Source organism: Eleutherodactylus coqui, unplaced genomic scaffold (assembly GCF_035609145.1).
Source record: "Eleutherodactylus coqui strain aEleCoq1 unplaced genomic scaffold, aEleCoq1.hap1 HAP1_SCAFFOLD_94, whole genome shotgun sequence".
NCBI classification, from domain to species: Eukaryota; Metazoa; Chordata; class Amphibia; order Anura; family Eleutherodactylidae; genus Eleutherodactylus; species Eleutherodactylus coqui.
The window spans coordinates 55,556-78,294 of record NW_027102104.1 but is presented as its reverse complement, the minus strand read 5'-3'; the positions used below and the strand labels follow the sequence as shown (position 1 = coordinate 78,294).

Sequence of the window (22,739 nt, the reverse complement as noted above, 5' to 3'; positions counted from 1 at the left end):
CAACTGGCATCTTCATTAAATAGTACCCGCAAAACACCAGTGTCAACATCTACAGTGAAGAGGCGGCTGCGGGATTTTGGGCTTCAGGGCAGAGTGGCAAAGAAAAAGCCATATCTGAGACTGGCCAATAAAAGAAAAAGATTAAGATGGGCAAAAGAACACAGGCATTGGACAGAGGAAGACTGGAAAAAAGTGTTGTGGATGGATGAATCCAAGTTTGAGGTGTTTGGATCACAAAGAAGAACGTTTGTGAGACGCAGAACAAATGAAAAGATGCTGGAAGAATGCCTGACGCCATCTGTTAAGCATGGTGGAGGTAATGTGATGGTCTGGGGTTGCTTTGGTGCTGGTAAGGTGGGAGATTTGTACAGGGTAAAAGGGATTCTGAATAAGTAAGGCTATCACTCCATTTTGCAACGCCATGCCATACCCAGTGGACAGCGCTTGATTGGAACCAATTTCATCCTACAACAGGACAATGACCCTAAACACACCTCCAAATTGTGCAAGAACTATTTACAGCAGAAGCAGGCAGCTGGTATTCTATCGGTAATGGAGTGGCCAGCGCAGTCACCAGATCTGAACCCCATTGAGCTGTTGTGGGAGCAGCTTGACCGATGGTACGCCAGAAGTGCCCATCCAACCAATCCAACTTGTGGGAGATGCTTCTAGAAGCGTGGGGTGCAATTTCACAAGCTTACCTCAACAAATTAACAGCTAGAATGTCAAAGGTGTGCAATGCTGTAATTGCTGCAAAAGGGGGATTCTTTGACGAAAGCAAAGTTTGATGTAAAAACAATGTTATTTCAAATACAAATCATTATTTCTAACCTTGTCAATGTCTTGACTCTATTTTCTATTCATTTCACAACGCATGGTGGTGAATAAGTGTGACTTTTCATGGAAAACACAAAATTGTTTGGGTGACCCCAAACTTTTGAACGGTAGTGTATACAATTTACTCAGTGCTTGAAAGATTAAACAACAGTTCACACTTTGCAGATTTTCCAATTAGCATTACCTTCAATAGATTTGCAGTTAGCAGAAAATGCAAGTACTAATTCCTTCGGCTCCATCGCTGGCCATGTGTTCTTTCTTCCGGCAGTGCGGAGAGTCATCCGCACCTGCAGTGCACCCGTCTTCTTCGTGCAGGAACACGGGCGCCGATGCGCCCGTGTGACTGAGCCCTTATACTGTATTCTGACAGACTTTTATGGATGCAGTGCTACCCGTATTTTTAATTTTTTTTATTGTTTAATATGACTTGAAAAGTTTTTTTAAATGTTGATATCTTTTGTTTGTTGTAATAATTTTTTAAAAATCCTTATTTTGCACAATTTTACTCCCCATAGAGTACTTTAACTTGCAATTGTTTGATTGCTCATGCAATATACTGCATACCATTCTGTTTCATTATACTGTATTTTGACAGGTATCCTATTAAGAGGTGCCACGGGCACATTTAAATAGGCAATCATTCAGGGCAGCTCTGGGGGCATTTAGAATGCCAAGAGGCATCCTGAAATCTCATCATGGGGGACTGTTCGGGATATTTCAATCCTGAATGGGGTATTTAGTTGCTACTGTCAGAAGTTTAAGGGTGAACAGCTGCAATCAGAATTCTCTCGGATTGTTGCTGTTACAGGTGGGTGTTGACTGTCAAAGACAGCCAATACCTGCTGTATATGGAGCAGGGTCGGCTCCTGGCCTCTGCTTAATCCATTGACACCCAACATGCACCGTGTAAATATGGTGCACGTTGGGAAAGGTTAAATTTATATATCAGCCAAAGAAGAAGGGGCGCATGTAGCTCACATATTCCATAGACTTGAATAGACAAGTCAATGTTTTACCAAGGAGAGACAATAATTCATTGCATTGTCAAACTACTAATTGAAGAAGAACTAGATAAAGTGAACCCCTCCCTCTGTCTCGGCTCATATTATCTTTATATAAATAAGCCTTTTACATAGCTCAGAAACAAAGAAGAATTTTACCAAAATACAAGTGCCCATTTTGGATTTCGGCATCCGGTTGGAATCGGAACAATTATTGCTCCGTGTAAATGCATGTCCTGGCTGACGACAGCTTTTGTAAGAGTGTGGTGCCGGGCTAATTTTCCTTGGCATACCCTATGGTGATGATGAGTGATTGTGAGGCATAAAGTGTAGTTACATAATGCATCCACATGAGGGCAGAGTTGCTTTTATAACAAACTGCATAAAATCAGACTACGATGTCAATGTATGAAAATCATCCATCATTGCAGCAGCTATCCTCTTACATCGTGGCATTTCCCCTCACTAGCATTTATAACATTAGCATTTCTTGCTAAAAGAATAAAGCTTACACACACATGTAGCCCCCATTCATATATTTGAGGTCACTGATTAATGTATATTAAGTGTCTCCTTGTTCTGCTATTAAACATTAGTATTTATAACATTTCTCTAGATTCTCAGCAGCGTCCTACGTGATCTCTACAATTACATCCCAGAGGAAAACATGCTTGATAAAGTCCTTTGTATAGGACGAAACGTCACAGGCTTGTGCTCTGATAATGGAGTTGTTTTAACAATAAAGATGGCTACTGGATTTTTATCCTTTGAAGACTTCGGAATTCCTTTGTAATATGCTCCAACGGATGCTGCTCTTCTAGACATTTCTCCAATTACATCCCAGTGACTATAGCATTTACCCCACTACTCTAGGGGAACTGTTCCCATCCCCCATCACACATGGATGGGTTTTCACAATCTTTTTGAACACCAAAATCAAGCGTGTAATGAAGTCCGTTCTCCGGATGTTATACTGCAGATTTACTGAAATAGGGCAAAAGTAAAATTACAACTTTAAGAGTTTATGGGAAAAAACAACAAAGTGCAGCGCAGAGACTTACTAAATCATTTGTTTTTCTGGATTTTTGAAGTTTTTCATTCCTTTTTCTAGTTCTGTGATAATATCTACAATACATGAATTCCAAGAGCCGATCTTATATACAGTTTATTCTTACATATTGTATGATGGGTGATACATAATGTATTATACACTAAATATATTCTCCTCCCAGGAATGTACTAAACATGGAGGACATCGAAAGTGATCAGGAGGAATCCCACCATAGAAAGAGTTCTCTCCTTATTAGAGCTCTTATACCTGATGAGGGCCGGGAGGGATGAGAGGTAGGCAAAGGTAGGCACCTGCCTAGGGTGCCACGACATAGCATGGCCAGGGAGTGTAATTGCATTAGAAATATGTACATCTTGGTGGTGAAGTGGATGGAGGACAATGGCGTTAAGACTAACAGCTGTTTGGTGAAGCAGCCAACCGGCACACAGGGCGTCCATGTCAGTGCAATGACATAGCTGGCTGCTGCTGACAGAGGTGATGTGTGTGTCGACCGGCTGCAGCAGCATTCAGCTGTTTTGATAGCAGGCAGACGGAGCAGAGATAGAAAGTTCTTGTTGGCTAAAGGGCCTGTCATGACGTCATGATCATGTGACCAGTTATGAAAGGTCCAAGCAATAAAGAATCACAAGTATCAAAACATTGCTGCCATATTGTACGTCTGAACGAAATAAAGAAGATATAATCGTCTTTTGCACTACTGGATGCTGTCTCGTCCTTTCTTTATTGCTTGTACCTTGAACCTTAGAATCAGGTTCTGCTGTGACTCTGCATCTTTATTGCCCATGCTGGAGACAGCTAAAGTAATTGTGCTGCTGCCATTCTCCCTCTTCTTTTCTACTTTCTGTTCTGAAAGGTCATCCAGTCAGTACAGGAGGAGTCTGCCTCATTGCACTGCTGGGGAAGTTAAGGAACCTTCGATATTGGCATTGGATGTAATGGGGTGCCGTATTTTTTTTCTTGTTCTTATAGCTTCTGTTATTACACACAGTATATTATATAAGTCAGTTATACCGGGAGACAGTGGTGAAAGTCTAAGCATTGGAACAGGAAGAGGGCTAGTTTAGGGAAGCTATGCTGCATGGGCAGAAGCAGGGGGCACTCTCTGCAGCCGTATGGGCATCGCTCTTCTGAATTGAAAAAGTCCACAGAAGGCAGAGTTTTTTGTGAAACCATGAGCAGAGACTTACCTTGCCGCACTCCCCTCCCAGATCTGGAACTGATTTGAAGACAACTACCACTGTGGTACCGGATAGACTATAATATAAAAAAAATAAAATAAATAAATCTTTTATTTGTATAGCGCTAAGTTATTCCGCAGTGCTTCCAGGTAATTTATTTATTATTACCCCCACCACCAAGCAGGGTACTCATTTTACAGACCTTGGAAGGATGGAAGGCTGAGTCAACTTTGATTTGGCTATGTGGTGACCCAGAGGATCCACTCGGGACATCAGGCACATGCGGAAGAGCTGGGAGGGTAAAGCTGTCACTTGTCACAGTGGCGCTCACCAGACTCCATCCCGGGAGGGATAACATGGAACCTCGGACCCAAGCACCACCAGAACTCACTTCCGGACACCCCAAGCTAGGGATGGCCAGTAAACAGGCAATAAAATGAAAAGGTTGTCACGTGATGCCACTGTTCCTTTACCCACCAGTAAGACCCTCAGCGGTAATAAAGAAGATTCAGACAACACAGCGTTAAAGTACCTCAGGTCCCTTGGAACATTCAGGGCCTGACAAAACATTACTTGGTAACTTTGTCAGGATACACTCAAGAATAGACTGGTGCAGGTAAGGAGGAAGGGAGGGATCAAACTAGTCCTGTAGTCTAAGTTATCTGACAGGAACCACCCCTGGCAGGGGAACTCTCCAGAGGAGGATAGGGGTAAGGTCGCTCCACAGACACTCTTGAAGTACAGTACCTCTGCACGGTGATCTTAGCTTTTCTTTCTCTCGCTCTCTCTCTCTATCTCTCTTTTTCTCCATCTGGCTCCTGGCATTGACATCTTTAGGAATACCTTTAAGCCTCTTCCATCCTATTCATCCTATTCACCACATGAGGAGTGGAAGGTACCACCATGTGGCCGGCACTCCACTCCTGATTGTAGAAGAAAATGGACCTCCTACCTCACCAAAATCACTCAAATTTATAATCTCAATCATACCATGTGACAGGACATAAATTGATACTTTCCAGACATCTCCCATTCTCATGCAGACATTAACTCCTCATTTACTGCAGCTGTGCAATGCACATAACAAAAGACAAGAGATTTTGGATAGCGCATCTACACCAGGCATAACATGAATGGCACATATGGATGGGGCCAGGAATGGATGCTCTGGGCCATTACAGCTACCTGAACCGTGCGGGAGATGAACTCGCAACCTTCAGATTATGAGCGAAATCTTAGGACTGCATCTCTGCTGCTCTATAACTCTGTAAACTGGATTTAAGTTCTGGTCAGTGCGTATTTCTAGTATTAAATAGTTCACATGCAACAGCATGGCCTGCTGCAAGTATGTTACATATGATCGCCACCTGCAGGATCCTGCCATGTTCTGGGCATATTCATTGCCAGGCTGCAAATGGAACCAGTGTGGCTTGATCCTGGGCATGGGGACTTGTTGTCACCCTCCTATGTCAACCAGGAGACGCTGGTGATGCTTCTATGAGGCAGTGGCCAGCTTCTGTTTGTTGTGGCTTGATGAGGAGAAGTCTTCAGCTAGAGAAGAAAAGGTAAAAAGAACAACTCATATCAGAAGAGACGTCACTGTGATCGCTGAAGGTACCTGCACTGTAATCACTATCACTGTGTAGAACTTGTATTTGACGATATTTTGAAGCTATGAGAGTGGACACATTTTGCTTGCATGCAAACATGGATGGTGGGGGGCGGGGCACAATTTGTGCTATCTGCATACGACACCAAAATACCTTGTATGGATCCTGCATCGAATTCTCTAGTCAATGAATAAAGTTGTCACAAAGAGACAATAACTGTGATACTGGGAAGTAGAGGATGATTTGCATGTGATATTTGTGTATCTGCTCTCAGGGGCCGTTCCCCAGTGATTCCAGCTGTTATATAGGAGACATTGTACAGGTGACATCTCTATAGTCTGTGCTGTCACTCCAGAGACATAAAGATGGCTTCTCAGGGGCTTCTGCTGGGTGTCTTACTGATGTCTCTTCATGGTGAGAGTTACTGACACAGTGTAAAGTCCAGCAGCACAGATGTCATATTACAGCCATGATAGAAATACATTCATGTCTCCTCTTATTTCTCCCCAGGATCCTGTGCACAGATTGTACTGACCGTGTCTCCAGAATATACCGCTGTGTCCCCAGGAGATACCGCCATCATCTCATGTACAAGCAGTTCTAGTGTATCCACCAGCAAATTACACTGGTACCAACAGAAACCAGAACAACCACCAAAGCTTATCTATAAAGCAACCACCCGACAACCAGGAGTCCCAGAGCGGTTCTCTGGATCCGGAGATGGATTTAATTACAAGTTAACAATCACAGGATTGACAAAAGACGATATAGCACATTATTAATGTCAGCAGGATCAGAGCTTCCCTCTCACACAGTGATACAGAGCCGTACAAAAACCTCCTTCCTCATTTACTGGCAGAGAAGAACCATATTCTGTATTACAGAGAAGGAGCTCAGATGAGACGTCTTCTGTGGTTTCACCTCTTCTCATGCACTGCTGCATCTCTTCTATTTTTAAAAACATAGTTGCCAACTTTTGTAAAGAGACATCAGAGAGATTCCAAAATGGTAACATAAAGCGATGCGCTCGGCACATTAGGGCTAATTCCCACGGGCGGCATCGGCCGCAGCTATTAGGTTCTATTCCACCGTGGAATTCCACCCCGTGAAAGCGCCCGCAATCACCCACGTTCTATTTGCCACGGGCATACACGTGGACGGTTTCCATTGCAGTCAATGGAAGCTATCCATCACACTATCTTCCGCTGTAGCACAGTGGAAGATAGCGTGAAAACACTTACACTCCCACCGCTAGACGCATCATGTGACGCTGTGGGCGTGTCATGACGCGGACGGCGTGTCACATGACACTGCCTGCACATCATGCGTGCTGCAGCATCATGCGGGATGTCGGGCGGCGGATCCGGAGGTAAGTATGGGGTCACTCTGGAGGCGCCGTGACAGATTTCGCTGCGGTATTCTGCTTGCGGAGCTCGTTACGGCCGTGGGCACTAGGCCTTACAAATATTTTTCTTCAAGCTGCTCTATGTAAGAAGGACACAATCCTAACACACAGATATGAAATAAAAGTTATATAAATAATCCCTTTCTATACTCCCTAAAATTCATGTGCACCTCAGATCAGACCCTCAAACTAAAAGGGACACCAGTTCCCCTAAAAAACCCTCCTATAAAATATAGACCAGATGAGATCAGACCCCCTGTTTACAGACCTGCGACCAGACCTCTCCTGTTTATGGACCAGACATTTATGTGGACACCAACATTTTCAGATCTCTATACAGAAAGGCAAAACTACCCTGTTACAAACCTCAGACCAGACATCCAGATACTCAGCTCCCCCATTCTAGCACTTCCATCTGCTCCCACATGCTGCCGCAGACAACATCCCAATGCCACTCGGCATCTGAATCTTACCTGCAGCACATGGGAATGAATAGGAAGGGGAGAGTTTATGTGACATCCAGGAGATTGGATGAATGAGGTGAGACCGACCATTTATTAACATGATTTCCTTATATGAATTCATCAAGGTCTAAGCGGATCAAAATAAAAAACAACGCAGCAAAAACACCTCATTTCAGCTTTTTAAAGTTTTGCAGTTTGTTGTACGGTACATTAACAAAACTGAAAAACAAAAAAAAATATATCTGATCTTAAAAGGGTTAACAGGATGTCCACTTTGACATCTTAATGACTGCACTGTAGTTCTTTTTCCTTCCATTGGCTTTTTGGCTGCTCTTTAAAAGGAGACCTGTCATCACTTCTAATCTTTGTAACCTCTTAGGCCTCAGTCACACGGGCGTTTTTTCGCACGATTTGCAGATCGCATAACAGATGCGCATCCGCAAATCGCGTGACCGGGGCCAACGATTGGCTGAAAGATCTGCACCTAGCAGCGTTTTCAGCTAAACGGCCCAGCGCTGCCCGCTATCCTCTGCCACAGCTGTGGCACAGCTGTGGCAGAGGAGAACGATGTTCACCCATTGAACTCAATGGAGCCGGCAATACAGCAGGCTCCATTGCAAGCAATTAGCTGCCGGCAAGCGCTGGATGAATTTTCGGGGAAGGGCTTAAAATATAAGCCCTTCCCTGAAAACCATCCTGAAAATGTGTTGAAAATAAAAAAAAAGTATACTCACCCATTTCCTGCAGCCGGACTTCAGCTGCGTCCGGCCGGCAGTTCTCCTGAACTGCTCTCTGTAGTATTCAGCAGGCGGGGATTTAAAATCCCCACCTGCTGAATGGGCTGCCTCTGATTGGTCACAGCCCTCACCAATCAGATGCAGCTCTCACTCACCCATTCATGAATTCCCCATTCATTCAATAGCTGAGAGCTGGAACCGGAGACCACAGGGATTCGGAGAGAGGCAGGCATGACGGGGTTAACGGGGAGAGAAGGGGTTAATAGGTGAAGGATATGCTGGGGGAGAAAGGGGGGTTAGTGGAGGAAGGTGTAAACAGTGCCAAAAGGGGGGGAGAAGTCACTCTGCAGGAGGAGAAGAAGAAGCAAGCAGCGCAGAGGAGCCGTTGTAGAGTCCCGCCAGCCCGCCCAAAGAGGAAGGGTGGCGTCGGGGGAGAGAGGTGTAGCATGTTTAGTCATTGCAGCGAGGGGGGGAAGGGTCCCTTGGAGTTAGCAGAAAGGGGTAGTAGGGGGTAGCAGGGCCTGGATAGCTTCCCCCCCCCCTTGAATTGTTTAATTCAAGGACTGTCACCTCTGGGTTCGCAGGGCGGTGCCTTGCCGAGTTGGTGGGAGTCATTAGGCAGGTTATGGCTAGCCAGCCTCGGGGTCGGGAGGCGGCGACTTGAGGCGAGGGGGTGAGTGGTGGGTACCCGAGTCTGTCGACTTGCAGCTGGAGGCAGTGGTAGAGAAATAGTGTTGCCCGAGTCGGTAATTGCGATGGGTGACAGGTTCAACTATTTCCCATTTTGGTGGTGAGGCTCCAGGAATCTCTCCCAGGGATTTTTCCGAGGTTAGAATTGTTATTTATGTTTGATGTTATGTTTGTAAATAAATATGGCTGCTGTGGCCAATTTAATCCAAAGTACGGTGTTTGTGGTTAATTAGGGAAATGGGGGGATGGTGGGGGTGTAGGTCACAGGAGAGAAAATGACTGTATGATACCCAAGTCAAGAATTTTCTTTCTATGATCTTCTGAGTACCAAACCAAAAGTGCAATGGGGGTAATTATAACTAACTAATGTAGGAACTAATGGAATATATGAAGAAAACAGAGATAGTACTTGTAACTACCGTGCTCCCCCAAAAGTAAGCCATAGCCAGATTTTCATGGGAGGCTTGAAATAAAAAAAACCTCCCCTGAAAATAAGCCCTAGCTAAGCTACATGAAAAAAAAAAAAAACATCAATACTCACCTGGCCCATACTCATGAGTTCCTCATGCTGGTTCCCTGAGCTGCGGCAGGCTGCCGTGTCCTCTGTACTGACATATCACTATTTCTGGTGACGGAGCTTTAAATAACCCGCCTGCACCAAAGTAAGTGCTGTGATTGGATCGAGCGCCAGCCAGTCAGTGCCAGCGCTTGATCATTCACAGATTGGCTGGCGCTTGATCCAATCACAGCATTTGCTTTGCTGGAGGCGGGGTATTTGCTGGAGGCCAGCAGCACAAGGGACCCAGGCGCAGCAGGCCAGGTGAGTATAAGCCCCCCTATGCCGAAAATAAGACACTGTGCCTCTTTTTGGCAAAAATTAATATAAGTTAGTGTCTTATTTTCAGGGAAACACGATAGTAATATTATGAGTGTGATGTGAAACTTGATGTTATGATGACCTCTAGTGTCTAGTCTGTATAACTGCATTGAGATATTGTCTCTTATGAAGTATCCTTCAATTAGTTTTTTGCAGGTGACATGATCAAGGTCCTGGAGCTGAACACCATATAGTAGACATTTATAGTCAGCCGGAGGTAGTAGTGGTGCAGTAAGCTGTATGTGAGGGGATTGAGCATGAGCTCTCAGAGCTGTTCCATGTTTGGAAGCACAGGACCACAGAAATAATTGTAGTGCTTGGGACTGTGGCCTGCAGTGAGAGGAGCTGTCAGTACAAGAGACAACAGTGGAGCTTGTATAACCAGGGAATCACTGCTATAAGAGAAAGAAGCCATGTTGTAAGCACACTAGGAACCCTGTATATGAAGCAGTACTCGACTTTGAGTATTGTAGGTTGGATGAATGCAGCTACCAACTGTAACTAGAGACAGGTCTCTCAGGGCTTAGTCAGATGGGCGGATCAGTGCCCGTACATGGGCGACTGTGCACCCGTGTGACTGAGCCCTTACTGCAGGAAGAAGAAGGCCGCACTTCAGGACGGATGACTACCCGAAGCTGCGATGTTTTGCCAACTGGAAAACAACAAGTTTGGATACGGCTTTAAAGAAGGACAAATAGGTTGATACAACAAAATTAATTAATAAAAATGAATAAATGATTACGATAAAACAATTTACATAAAAATAAGTGATATTGCGTAAATGTTTACAATGATTCTCTACAGGTAAAATACATATAGGGTAATAAAGTGATAAAACATGAACACACTTTACAATACAAAAGACTTACAAGACACACTTACAACCTTCAACACTTCTGCCTTGAGTTCATCTTTTCACTGGAGAAGCCACAGTGAAAAGTAGACAGATTGCATGGACCAACACTGTAAGAGATCGTCTTCACCTTACAGGTACAAGATGCTTCTAATGCATTATGATTTGTGTCCTATTTTATACACTATAACTTGCGGAGTCATAGGCCGTATTCTCCAAGCTTTGCAACCAAGATGTTATCAATCTGAGACCCCCCACCATCTGAAGTAGCCAGCCTGATTGATTAAAGGTTCAGAATCAGCAAAACTCAATTCCCTAGACAATGATGAGGGTATCACAGGATTAACAAGACTCAACAGATTCATGGCGATACAATGTATAGGAACAGAGTTCAAACAAACCTATACAAACGGAATTGTAGTTAATGCAATTAGCATTGTTCTGTATAACTAAAACCAATATACATGTTAGACCTCTATCTTATACAAAGAACTGACAAGTCGCATACACATTTCACAGTTACATCAAAGGGTCATTCCACATCAATTGGACCAATTTTCAAAATCGTCCCCACTCGACCGTCTCCGATTTTGCTGAAAATTTACTCAGATATATGTATATGTTTGAAACGAGGTTCTGTGAAGTTTTAGCTCCAGATCTTAAATACCTGTGGCACTGTCGCCTTTACACTGGAGGTCCCACTGAGCTCGCGGCTTCAGCTACAAGGATTTTGCAAACTTTGGCACATAGGCATTATAGAAATATAATGGCTATGATGCTGAAATTGGACATACTAGCTCAACTTTTGCTGGTGAACACAAAAAAATTAGTACCGGCTATCACAAAAGAATATATCGGCCACAATTTTGTGTCAAAGTAGCTTGAAAATCACGCCGCATGACATTTACACCAAACTTTGGCCAAGTATAGCTCAAGACCAAAAACCACTTGTAACCGGTGCTTTGCTCTGTACACCAAACAGCTACATGGCTTTGCACTGCTGCAATATCACGGTCAAAGCATATGTATTTGTGAAGATATTCACACCCACATATGATGAAAAATGTTAAATGATCAAATCTGACCTATTTTTAAGGTCAAATATCTAAAAAAGGGTACCCCTGAAATCTGTTTATTCTAATATCAGTGGAAAGAGCAAATTTTTTTCTACAAGGATCATCATTTTATTTTTTGGAGTCTTTCAGTTTAAGAAAAGAAAAATGCCACTGAACATGGCGTTTTTAAACATACGCAATGAATGATAAATGCACTATTCAAACCCTTGCGTTGGTCCATGGTGGTTATACCACTACCAATTCCCTAAGAATTGGTATTATAATCCTATTAAGAATTGTAATAATGCCAAATCTTGCTGGAACACGAGAAAATCACCAGTTTGTGCCAATTGACGACAAAAAGATTCGCATTTCAAGGGTGTCAAATGACACATCATCTTTCATTGCCCATGTAGATCGATCTGTCAGATCAGAAATGCCTTTTGTGCCAATTGCAAACCTCCAGCCAGGGCAATACATTGCCTGCATTTACGATAACAACTGGTGGATTGGAAATATTTCTGAAATTTCAGTCGACGACCATGATGCATTAATAAATTTCATGCATCCTCATGGACCAGCTAGCTTCTTTCACTGGCCTGTGAGAAATGATACCTGCTGGATTCCTGAGCAGTCAATCATTGCAATACTGCCAGCACCAGCTGCAACAGCAATGGGACGACAATACAGCTTCTTGGAGCCAATTATGTTGCAAATTCAGCAACAGTTCCAGACCACTTAGACTGAACATTATGGCTTGGGAACCAACAAAAGAGACCCAATATTAGGCTTGGGATCCTAGGCTAAGACACCCACCCTCAGGCTTCGGAACCTGTGATAAAGAGACCGCCCGTGGCTGGCCTTGCACGGCTATCGGGCGTGGCCCCTAGGCGATGGGGCTGCCAATTCTCAAAAGATTTGGCATTATTACAATTCTTAATAGGATTATAATACCAATTCTTAGGGAATTGGTAGTGGTATAACCACCATGGACCAACGCAAGGGTTTGAATAGTGCATTTATCATTCATTGCGTATGTTTAAAAACGCCATGTTCAGTGGCATTTTTCTTTTCTTAAACTGAAAGACTCCAAAAAATAAAATGATGATCCTTGTAGAGAAAAATTTGCTCTTTCGACTGATATCAAAATAAATAGATTTGAGGGGTACCCTTTTTTAGATATTTGACCTTAAAAATAGGTCAGATTTGATCATTTAACATTTTTCATCATATGTGGGTGTGAATATCTTCACAAATACATATGCTTTGACCGTGATATTGCAGCAGTGCAAAGCCATATAGCTGTTTGGTGTACTGGTCAAAGCACAAATTACCAATGGTTTTTGGTTTTGAGATATATTTAACCAAAGTATGGCTTAAGTTTGCAAAATCCTCGTAGCTGAAGCCGCGCGCTCATTGGGACCTCCAGTGAAAGGGCAACAGTGTCCCAGGTATTTGATATCTGGCCCTAGAACTTTACAGAACCTCGTTTCAAACATACATGTACATCCTTATAAATTTCCAGCAAAATCGGAGATGGCCGAGTGGGGACCACTGGTCCACTTGGCATGGAATGACCCCAAAGCTTCCTACACCAAACAGGTTTAAAGTCCACAGGGGTGTTCATAGCATTTCACATTTAAGATACAAAATGGGGGATAAAGGAACATAAATCGCCATTTATATAGGCCTGCATTGGAGGGCTACAAATAGACAATTATATTTGCACCATAGCCGAAGAAAGAACACATGAGCCGGCAATGAAGCTGCAGAGAGACGTCAGTCCTGAAGTGTGTCCGTCTTCTTCCTGCAGTAACACGGGCGCCGATGTGCCCATGTGACTAAGCCCTCAGGCAGTATTAGAGTGTGCACACGCAGGACTAACGGGACTCAAATGGTAGCACTAACCACTGGCGGAACTATAGAGGATGCAGGGGATGCGGTTGCACCCGGGCCCAGGAGCCTTAGGGGGCCCATAAGGCCTCTCTTCTCCATATAGGGAGCCCAGTACTATGAAGAATGTATTATAGTTGGGGGCCCTTATACAGGTTTTGCATTGGGGCCCAGAAGCTTCAAGTTACGCCTCTGGCACTAACCATATGTACCACTGCAATTGTGCTATGAGGAATCAGCTGTTAAACCCACCACACAACTTGGAGTGTACCGCAGGGACTGTCTAAAAAAAGGCGTGAAAAAGTCTACAATAATGAAGGCAAGAAATGAAGAGATATCTAATTTGGGACATTTCATTAATTAGTAACTCATGTTGCTATTCTAAGGATTATTGAGCTGTCTAGTTATGCAGCCTAAGGTGAAATTGCTATAACTGTTCTTGTGTATTCCGATACTAAGTTCTGACAAAAGTTAAATGATCTTAAGATAGATCTGTGCAGATTTGGTAAGCAAGGCTTTACTAAACCTATTGCTTCATATCTGCTTACTCCTGAGCAATAAGTATAGCCAGCCGTTTAGTTTTTGCTTCCCTGTTCTCTGTCGTATCTTGGTGCCTGATGCATCTAACCCATGGCTGCTTCAGCAAAGGACTTGTTATTCTAGGTTTTATTTGTTTCTCTATTTCTCTCCTAATATCTTCAATGTGTAAATGAGAATCACATAGAGCCGGTCTTACATGGAGTTTAGTGCTATATATTGTGTGATGGGTGATACATAATGTATTATACACTAAATATATTCTCCTCCCCGGAATGTACTAAACAAGGAGGACATAGAAAGTGATCAGGAGGAATCCCACCATAGAAAGAGTTCTCTCCTTATTAGAGCTCTTATATCTGATCTTCTGCTCACTGAATGAAGTTGTCATAAAGAGACAATAACTGTGATACTGAGAAGTAGAAGATGATTTGCATGTGATATTTGTGTATCTGCTCTCAGGGCCGTTCCCCAGTGATTCCAGCTGTTATATAGGAGACATTGTACAGGTGACATCTCTATAGTCTGTGCTGTCCCTCCAGAGACATAAAGATGGCTTCTCAGGGGCTTCTGCTGGGTGTCTTACTGATGTCTCTTCATGGTGAGAGTTACTGACACAGTGTAAAGTCCAGCAGCACAGATGTCATATTACAGCCATGATAGAAATACATTCATGTCTCCTCTTATTTCTCCCCAGGATCCTGTGCACAGATTGTACTGACCGTGTCTCCAGAATATACCGCTGTGTCCCCGGGAGATACCGCCATCTTCTCATGTACATGCAGTTCTGATGTATATGGCTACTTACACTGGTACCAACAGAAACCAGGACAACCACCAAAGCTTCTTATCTATGGAACAAGCACCCGACAACCAGGAGTCCCAGAGCGGTTCTCTGGATCCAGATCTGGAAATAATTACAAGTTAACAATCACAGGATTGACAAAAGACGATATAGCACATTATTACTGTCAGCAGGGTTATAGCTATCCTTTCACACAGTGATACAGAGCCGTACAAAAACCTCCTTCCTCATTTACTTGCAGAGAAGAACCATATTCTATATTACAGAGAAGGAGCTCAGATGAGACGTCTTCTGTGGTTTCACCTCTTCTCATGCACTGCTGCATCTTCTAGATTGTTCTTAAAAACATATTTGACAACTTTTGAGAAGGAACATCAGGGTGATTCCAAAATGGTAACATAAAGTGACACATTGAGCACATGATGGACATTTTTTCTTTTTACCTTATGAATTTAGAATTACAAATTGTGCATATGACCCTTTCAGCAATCTCTAACATTAAACCAGACCTCAGACCAGACTCCCTAAACTATTAGACACCACAGACCCTCTGAAAAAGATCTCTAAAATACAGACCTGAGGTCAGACCCCTGCTCACAGACCAAACATCTATATAGATCCCAAACTATTTAGATGGGATGGTAAAACTTCCTCAGACAGCCAATCAGATACTCTCCTCCTCCATTCCAATTCCTCCCTCTGTACCCAAGTGCCGCCGCAGACACCATCATAATGCCGCTGGTTGTCCAGATGTTTCCTGCAGCCCCGAGGAGTGGAGGGAAGTGCTGGACAAGGGAGAGGGGAGTATGTGTGGCAGGAGGGGGATTTACCGGCTGTCAATATATTCAATATGACTTCCCTATAGTAACCCATCTTAAAAGGATTTTCCTGGCAGTGCCGGCTGTCAGCGCTGGGATATACAGAAGTTGGAGCTGAAATGTGACTTCCATGTTCCCTATGCGCAGCAATATTATTGACCACCTGCATCACATGACCCAGTCATATATAACATAGTCACTCTGTCACCAGCGCCATTTTACAGCTCAGCAAACAGAAGTTTCTTTATAGTGTGGGGAATATTGCCGCTGCTGACAGTGTATATGCCGATAGAAGAACTGCTCTGCAGGGTGGATAGATAGTCTGCAGAGCATTCAGTGCTCGGCCGCTGCACAGTTAAGTCTAGTTGTGGTTTTCTATAAATTAATGAAAAACAGTGAGGACAGCGTCCCTCTCATAAATACCCAAATGAGCAAAACAGTGCAATGTAGCAAATTTTAGAAATGACTTACCCGGTGTAGGTGGAGGGTGCTCCCCGTGTGAGGGAGGGCCCTTCCACTCCACAACTCCAAGTCCTCGTCGGCACGTCGAATCAAAGGACGTGCATCAGCAGGATCCAATGAAATATAAAATGTATTCCTCAAATAACCCCCCCTAAAAACGGGGAGGAGCTTGCCCAAGGTTGTTGTATCCCCCAAAAACAAGGGGATTCAACTCCTCAAAAGGAAGAAATGGAAGAATAGATGGAAATATCTTAGGCGCTACAAGGAACCATTTGTTTTAAAGTAGAAATGCAGGAAATCCCTGCTGAATTTATTCAAAGGATAGATAAGACAAAAGCAAAAAATATGCCAGTATGCAAATTATGCAAATATGCAACGCGTTTCATCGCACCCTATGGCGACTTTCTCAAGCATAAACTTAAACACTCACATCAAGCTTTGTATATCTAAAATATAGAACTTACATTAAAACATTGACCAATCCTAATGCATCCGTTTGTTTCCTCTGGCGTGTCCTTGTGGAAATGTGCGCTGAACTTGCAGCCCGGCATAGTCCGTAGGACTTCCGGGTTGCGGCTGCTGCGTGTGACGTCATGACGCCGGAGCGTCATGACTACCACCCAGGGGAATATACGTGGTCTCTCTAACTTGTGGACCTCGACTAGTATGAATGATGTAATGACGTTGTAACGTCCTGGACATGTGACCGCACCTTAAGTGTATTGGTTTCTATGGTGACCCCACCGGTACTTAGTAACACATAGATTCAGATCATAAAAAGTGTCTCTGTATAGCCCACTCCTGACAGTGGAGGGCCATATAATTAAATATAGTGAAACAGAGGGTTTTTATATGAAATCAACACGTTTAGAAAGATTTTTCTCGTGCTACCCAAAGGAACATCCCTATCTATTATAAATGGTAGATGTATGTACCGTATATGCATATTGTAATATAACAGGCTACTTAGCTCTTAAATGTATATATAATGGGATCGTTTACCCCATAAAAACATATATGTATATCTCTACACATGAATATGTTTAAAATATGCACTTACATATATACAATAATAAAACAGGGAACATATATATATGAATTGAATCTATATAGAATAATTTATATGTAGATATCTCAAATTCATTATTCACTGAAAAAGCCAAAAATGCAATACCTGAAGGTCTGCAAAGCAGACACGGTCGCCATAGGCACGATCACCATAAGGCAGGCACAATCGCCATCGGCACAATCGCCGTAGGGCAGGCGCAATGGCCTTAAGCCCTGAAGATATGTAGCCAGCCAGACAATAATGTGTGGAGGAGCAGCTTGTTCCTGGCAGGCTAATATGCAGTCACCCACTCAACCCAGCCCAGATTGGGGGGGAGTGACTGCATATACTAATAGCCTGCACATGTGAACGATACCAAAGATGTCAACTAGAGATGAGCGAACGTACTCGTCCGAGCTTGATACTCGTTCGAGTATTAGCGTGTTCGGGATGCTCGTTACTCGTAACGAGTAGCACGCGATGTTCGGGTTACTTTCACTTTCATCTCTGAGACGTTAGCGCGCTTCTCTGGCCAATTGAAAGACAGGGAAGGCATTACAACTTCCCCCTGCGACGTTCAAGCCCTATACCACCCCCCTGCAGTGAGTGGCTGGGGAGATCAGGTGTCACCCGAGTATAAAAATCGGCCCCTCCCGCGGCTCGCCTCAGATGCGTTGTGAGATAGCTGAGTGACAGTGCCATTGGTGCCGGAGCTGCTATAGGGAGAGTGTTAGGAGTTAGTGTAGGCTTCAAGAACCCCAACGATCCTTCTTAGGGCCACATCTAACCATGTGCAGTAGTGTGGAGGCTGCTTTTAGCAGTGTTGCACATTTTTTTTTTTTTGGTATATCGGCCATGCAGAGCATTGCGCCCTGCAGTAATAGTCCAGGGACAGAAGTGTGGAGGCAGGGAGAGCGTTAGGAGTTATTGTAGGCTTCAAGAACCCCAACAGTCCTTCTTAGGGCCACATCTAAACGTGTGCAGTAGTGTGGAGGCTGCTTTTAGCAGTGTTGCACATTTTTTTTTTTGGTATATCGGCCGTGCAGAGCATTGCGCCCTGCAGTAATACTCCAGGGAGAGAATTGTGTAGGCAGGGCCAGAAGACATATAGATTAAATATACGCAGTGGTCCTTTTGAAAAAAATATTGAAAAAAAATGTATTTGGCCTGCCTGTCACTGTGCTCAGTGTTCTGGGTCCGTGTCTGCTGGGGGGTAGTAGTTCTCCAAATAAATACGCAGCCAGCTAAGTGTTACAGCAGGCTTGCGCCAAATTATTTCCTGGCTCTGAAATCACCGGTCTGTTGCAGTTAATAACAGTGCAACACTGCAGTTCCGTGACACACACATCAGGGACAGATTTGTGTAGGCAGGGCCAGAAGACATATATTATAGATTGAATATACGCAGTGGTCCTTTTGAAAAAAATATTGGAAAAAAATCTATTTGGCCTGCCTGTCACTGTGCTCAGTGTTCTGGGTCCGTGTCTGCTGGGGGGTAGTAGTTCTCCAAATAAATACGCAGCCAGCTAAGTGTTACAGCAGGCTTGCGCCAAATTATTTCCTGGCTCTGAAATCACCGTTCTGTTGCAGTTAATAACAGTGCAACACTGCAGTTCCGTGACACACACATCAGGGACAGATTTGTGTAGGCAGGGCTAGAAGACATATATTATAGATTGAATATACGCAGTGGTCCTTTTGAAAAAAATATTGGAAAAAAATCTATTTGGCCTGCCTGTCACTGTGCTCAGTGTTCTGGGTCTGTGTCTGCTGGGGGAAGTAGTTCTCCAAATAAATACGCAGCCAGCTAAGTGTTACAGCAGGCTTGCGCCAAATTATTTCCTGGCGTTCCGTAAGCGAAGTCAGCCTCCAACCACAGGCCAATAAGCGGCACATTTCATTACAGCGTTGTGTTTCTGCATTCCTGGTAATACAGCATGCTGAGGGGTAGGGGTAGGCCTAGAGGACGTGGGCGCGGCCGAGGACGCGGAGGCCCTAGTCCGGGTGTGGGCACAGGCCGAGCTCCTGATCTAGGTGTATCGCAGCCGACTGCTGCGGGATTAGGAGAGAGGCACGTTTCTGGCGTCCCCACATTCATAGCACATTTAATGGGTCCACGCGGTAGACCTTTATTAGAAAATGAGCAGTGTGAGCAGATCCTGTCGTGGATGGCAGAAAGTGCTTCCAGCAACCTATCGTCCACCCAGAGTTCTGCGCCGTCCACTGCTGCAACTCAGAATCCTCTGGCTGCTGCTCCTCCTTCCTCCCAGCCTCCTCACTCCATGAAAATGAGACATTCTGAGGAGCGGGCAGACTCCCAGGAACTGTTCTCGGGCCCCTGCTCAGATTGGGCAGCATTGGTTCCTCTCCCACCAGAGGAGTTTATCGTGACTGATGTCCAACCATTGCAAAGTTCCCGGGGTCCAGGGGATGAGGCTGGGGACTTCCGGCAACTGTCTCAAGACCTTTCAGTGGGTGAGGAGGCCGATGATGATGAGACACAGTTGTCTATCAGTGAGGTAGTAGTAAGGGCATTAAGTCCTAGGGAGGATCGCACCGAGGATTCTGAGGAAGAGCAGCAGGACAATGAGGTGACTGACCCCACCTGGTTTGCTACGCCTACTGAGGACAGGTCTTCATATTGGGAGGCAAGGGCAGCAGCAGGGCAGGTTGCAAGAGGCAGTGCGGTGGCCAGGGGTAGAGGCAGGGTCAGACAGAATAATCCACCAACTGTTTCCCAAAGCGCCCCCTCGCGCAATGCCACCCTGCAGAGGCGGAGGTGCTCAAAGGTCTGGCAGTTTTTCACTGAGAGTGCAGACGACCGACGAACAGTGGTGTGCAGCCTTTGTCGCGCCAAGATCAGCCGGGGAGCCACCACCACCAGCCTCACCACCACCAGCATGCGCAGACATATGATGGCCAAGCACCCCACAAGGTGGGACGAAGGCCGTTCACCGCCTCCGGTTTGCACCGCTGCCTCTCCCCGTGTGCCCCAACCTGCCACTGAGATCCAACCCCGCTCTGAGGACACAGGCACTACCGTCTCCTGGCCTGCACCCACACCCTCACCTCCGCTGTCCTCGGCCCCATCCAGCAATGTCTGTCAGCGCAGCGTCCAGCCGTCGCTAGCGCAAGTGTTTGAGCGCAAGCGCAAGTACGCCGCCACGCACCCGCACGCTCAAGCGTTAAACGTGCACGTAGCCAAATTTATCAGCCTGGAGATACTGCCGTATAGGGTTGTGGAAACGGAGTCCTTCAAAAGTATGATGGCGGCGGCGGCCCCGCGCTACTCAGTTCCCAGTCGCCACTACTTTTCCCGATGTGCCGTCCCAGCCCTGCACGACCACGTCTCCCGCAACATTGTACGCGCCCTCACCAACACGGTTATTGCCAAGGTCCACTTAACAACGGACACGTGGACAAGCACAGGCGGGCAGGGCCACTATATCTCCCTGACGGCACATTGGGTGAATTTAGTGGAGGCTGGGACAGAGTCAGAGCCTGGGACCGCTCACGTCCTACCCACCCCCAGAATTGCGGGCCACAGCTCGGTGGTGGTATCTGCGGCGGTGTATGCTTCCTCCACTAAACCACCCTCCTCATCCTCCTCCTCCTCCAACGCAACCTCTGTCTCGCAATCAAGATGTGTCAGCAGCAGCACGTCGCCAGCAGTCGGTGTCGCGCGGCGTGGCAGCACAGCGGTGGGCAAGCGTCAGCAGGCCGTGCTGAAATTACTCAGCTTAGGAGATAAGAGGCACACGGCCCACGAACTGCTGCAGGGTCTGACAGAGAAGACCGACCGCTGGCTTGCGCCGCTGAGCCTCCAACCGGGCATGGTCGTGTGTGACAACGGCCGTGACCTGGTGGCGGCTCTGCAGCTCGGCAGCCTCACGCACGTGCCATGCCTGGCCCACGTCTTTAATTTGGTGGTTCAGCGCTTTCTGAAAAGCTACCCACGCTTGTCAGACCTGCTCGGAAAGGTGCGCCGGCTCTGCGCACATTTCCGCAAGTCCCTCACGGACGCTGCCACTCTGCGCACCCTGCAACATCGGTTTAATCTGCCAGTGCACCGACTGCTGTGCGACGTGCCCACACGGTGGAACTCTACGCTCCACATGTTGGCCAGGCTCTATGAGCAGCATAGAGCTATAGTGGAATACCAACTCCAACATGGGCGGCGCAGTGGGAGTCAGCCTCCTCAATTATTTTCAGAAGAGTGGGCCTGGTTGGCAGACATCTGCCAGGTCCTTGGAAAGTTTGAGGAGTCTACCCAGGTGGTGAGCGGCGATGCTGCAATCATTAGCATCACCACTCCTCTGCTATGCCTCTTGAGAAGTTCCCTGCAAAGCATAAAGGCAGACGCTTTGCACTCGGAAACAGAGCCGGGGGAAGACAGTATGTCGCTGGATAGTCAGAGCACCCTCATGTCTATATCTCAGCGCGGTGAGGAGGAGGAGGAGGAGGAGGAAGATGAGGAGGAGGGGTAGGAGACAGCTTGGCCCACTGGTGAGGGTACACATGCTGCTGGCCTGTCATCCTTTCAGCGTGTATGGCCTGAGGAGGAGGAGGATCCTGAATGTGATCTTTCTAGTGAGGACAGCCATGTGTTGCGTACAGGTACCCTGGCACACATGGCTGACTTCATGTTAGGATGCCTTTCTCGTGACCCTCGTGTTACACGCATTCTGGCCACTACGGATTACTGGGTGTACACACTGCTCGACCCACGGTATAAGGAGAACCTTTCCACTCTCATACCCGAAGAGGAAAGGGGTTCGAGGGTGTTGCTATACCACAGGACCCTGGCGGACAAACTGATGGTAAAATTCCCATACGACAGCGCTAGTGGCCGAAGGCGCAATTCCGAAGGCCAGGTAGCAGGGGATGGCCGGAGATCAGGGAGCATGTACAGCACAGGCAGGGGAACACTCTTTAAGGCCCTTGACTGCTTTATGGCTCCCCAGCAAGACTGTGTCACCGCTCCCCAGTCACGGCTGAGTCGGCGGGAGCATTGTAAAAGGATGGTGAGGGAGTACGTAGCCGATCGCACGACCATCCTCTGTGATGCCTCTGCCCCCTACAACTACTGGGTGTCGACGCTGGACACGTGGCCTGAACTCGCGCTGTATGCCCTGGAGGTGCTTGCTTGTCCTGCGGCTAGCGTCTTGTCAGAGAGGGTGTTTAGTGCGGCTGGGGGAATCATCACAGATAAGCGTACCCGCCTGTCAACCGACAGTGCCGACAGGCTAACACTCATCAAGATGAACAAAGCCTGGATTTCCCCAGACTTCTCTTCTCCACCAGCGGACAGCAGCGATACCTAAGCAATACGTAGGCTGCACCCGCGGATGGAAGCATCGTTCTGTATCCCCATCAAAAATGGGGACCTTTTCGCTT

At 45.9% G+C, this 22,739-nt stretch overlaps 2 gene segments (V, D, J or C); both read left to right on the top strand.

Annotated features, from left to right (window-relative positions):
- Window positions 1-6,063: 6,063 nt before the first annotated feature.
- Window positions 6,064-6,480, top strand: LOC136597898 (immunoglobulin kappa variable 3-20-like). The segment is given in 2 exon segments: window positions 6,064-6,112; window positions 6,209-6,480. Coding segments are annotated over 2 exon segments (321 nt in total).
- Window positions 6,481-14,761: 8,281 nt separating this feature from the next.
- Window positions 14,762-15,214, top strand: LOC136597897 (immunoglobulin kappa variable 1-8-like). The segment is given in 2 exon segments: window positions 14,762-14,810; window positions 14,907-15,214. Coding segments are annotated over 2 exon segments (357 nt in total).
- The last annotated feature ends 7,525 nt before the right edge of the window (window positions 15,215-22,739 follow it).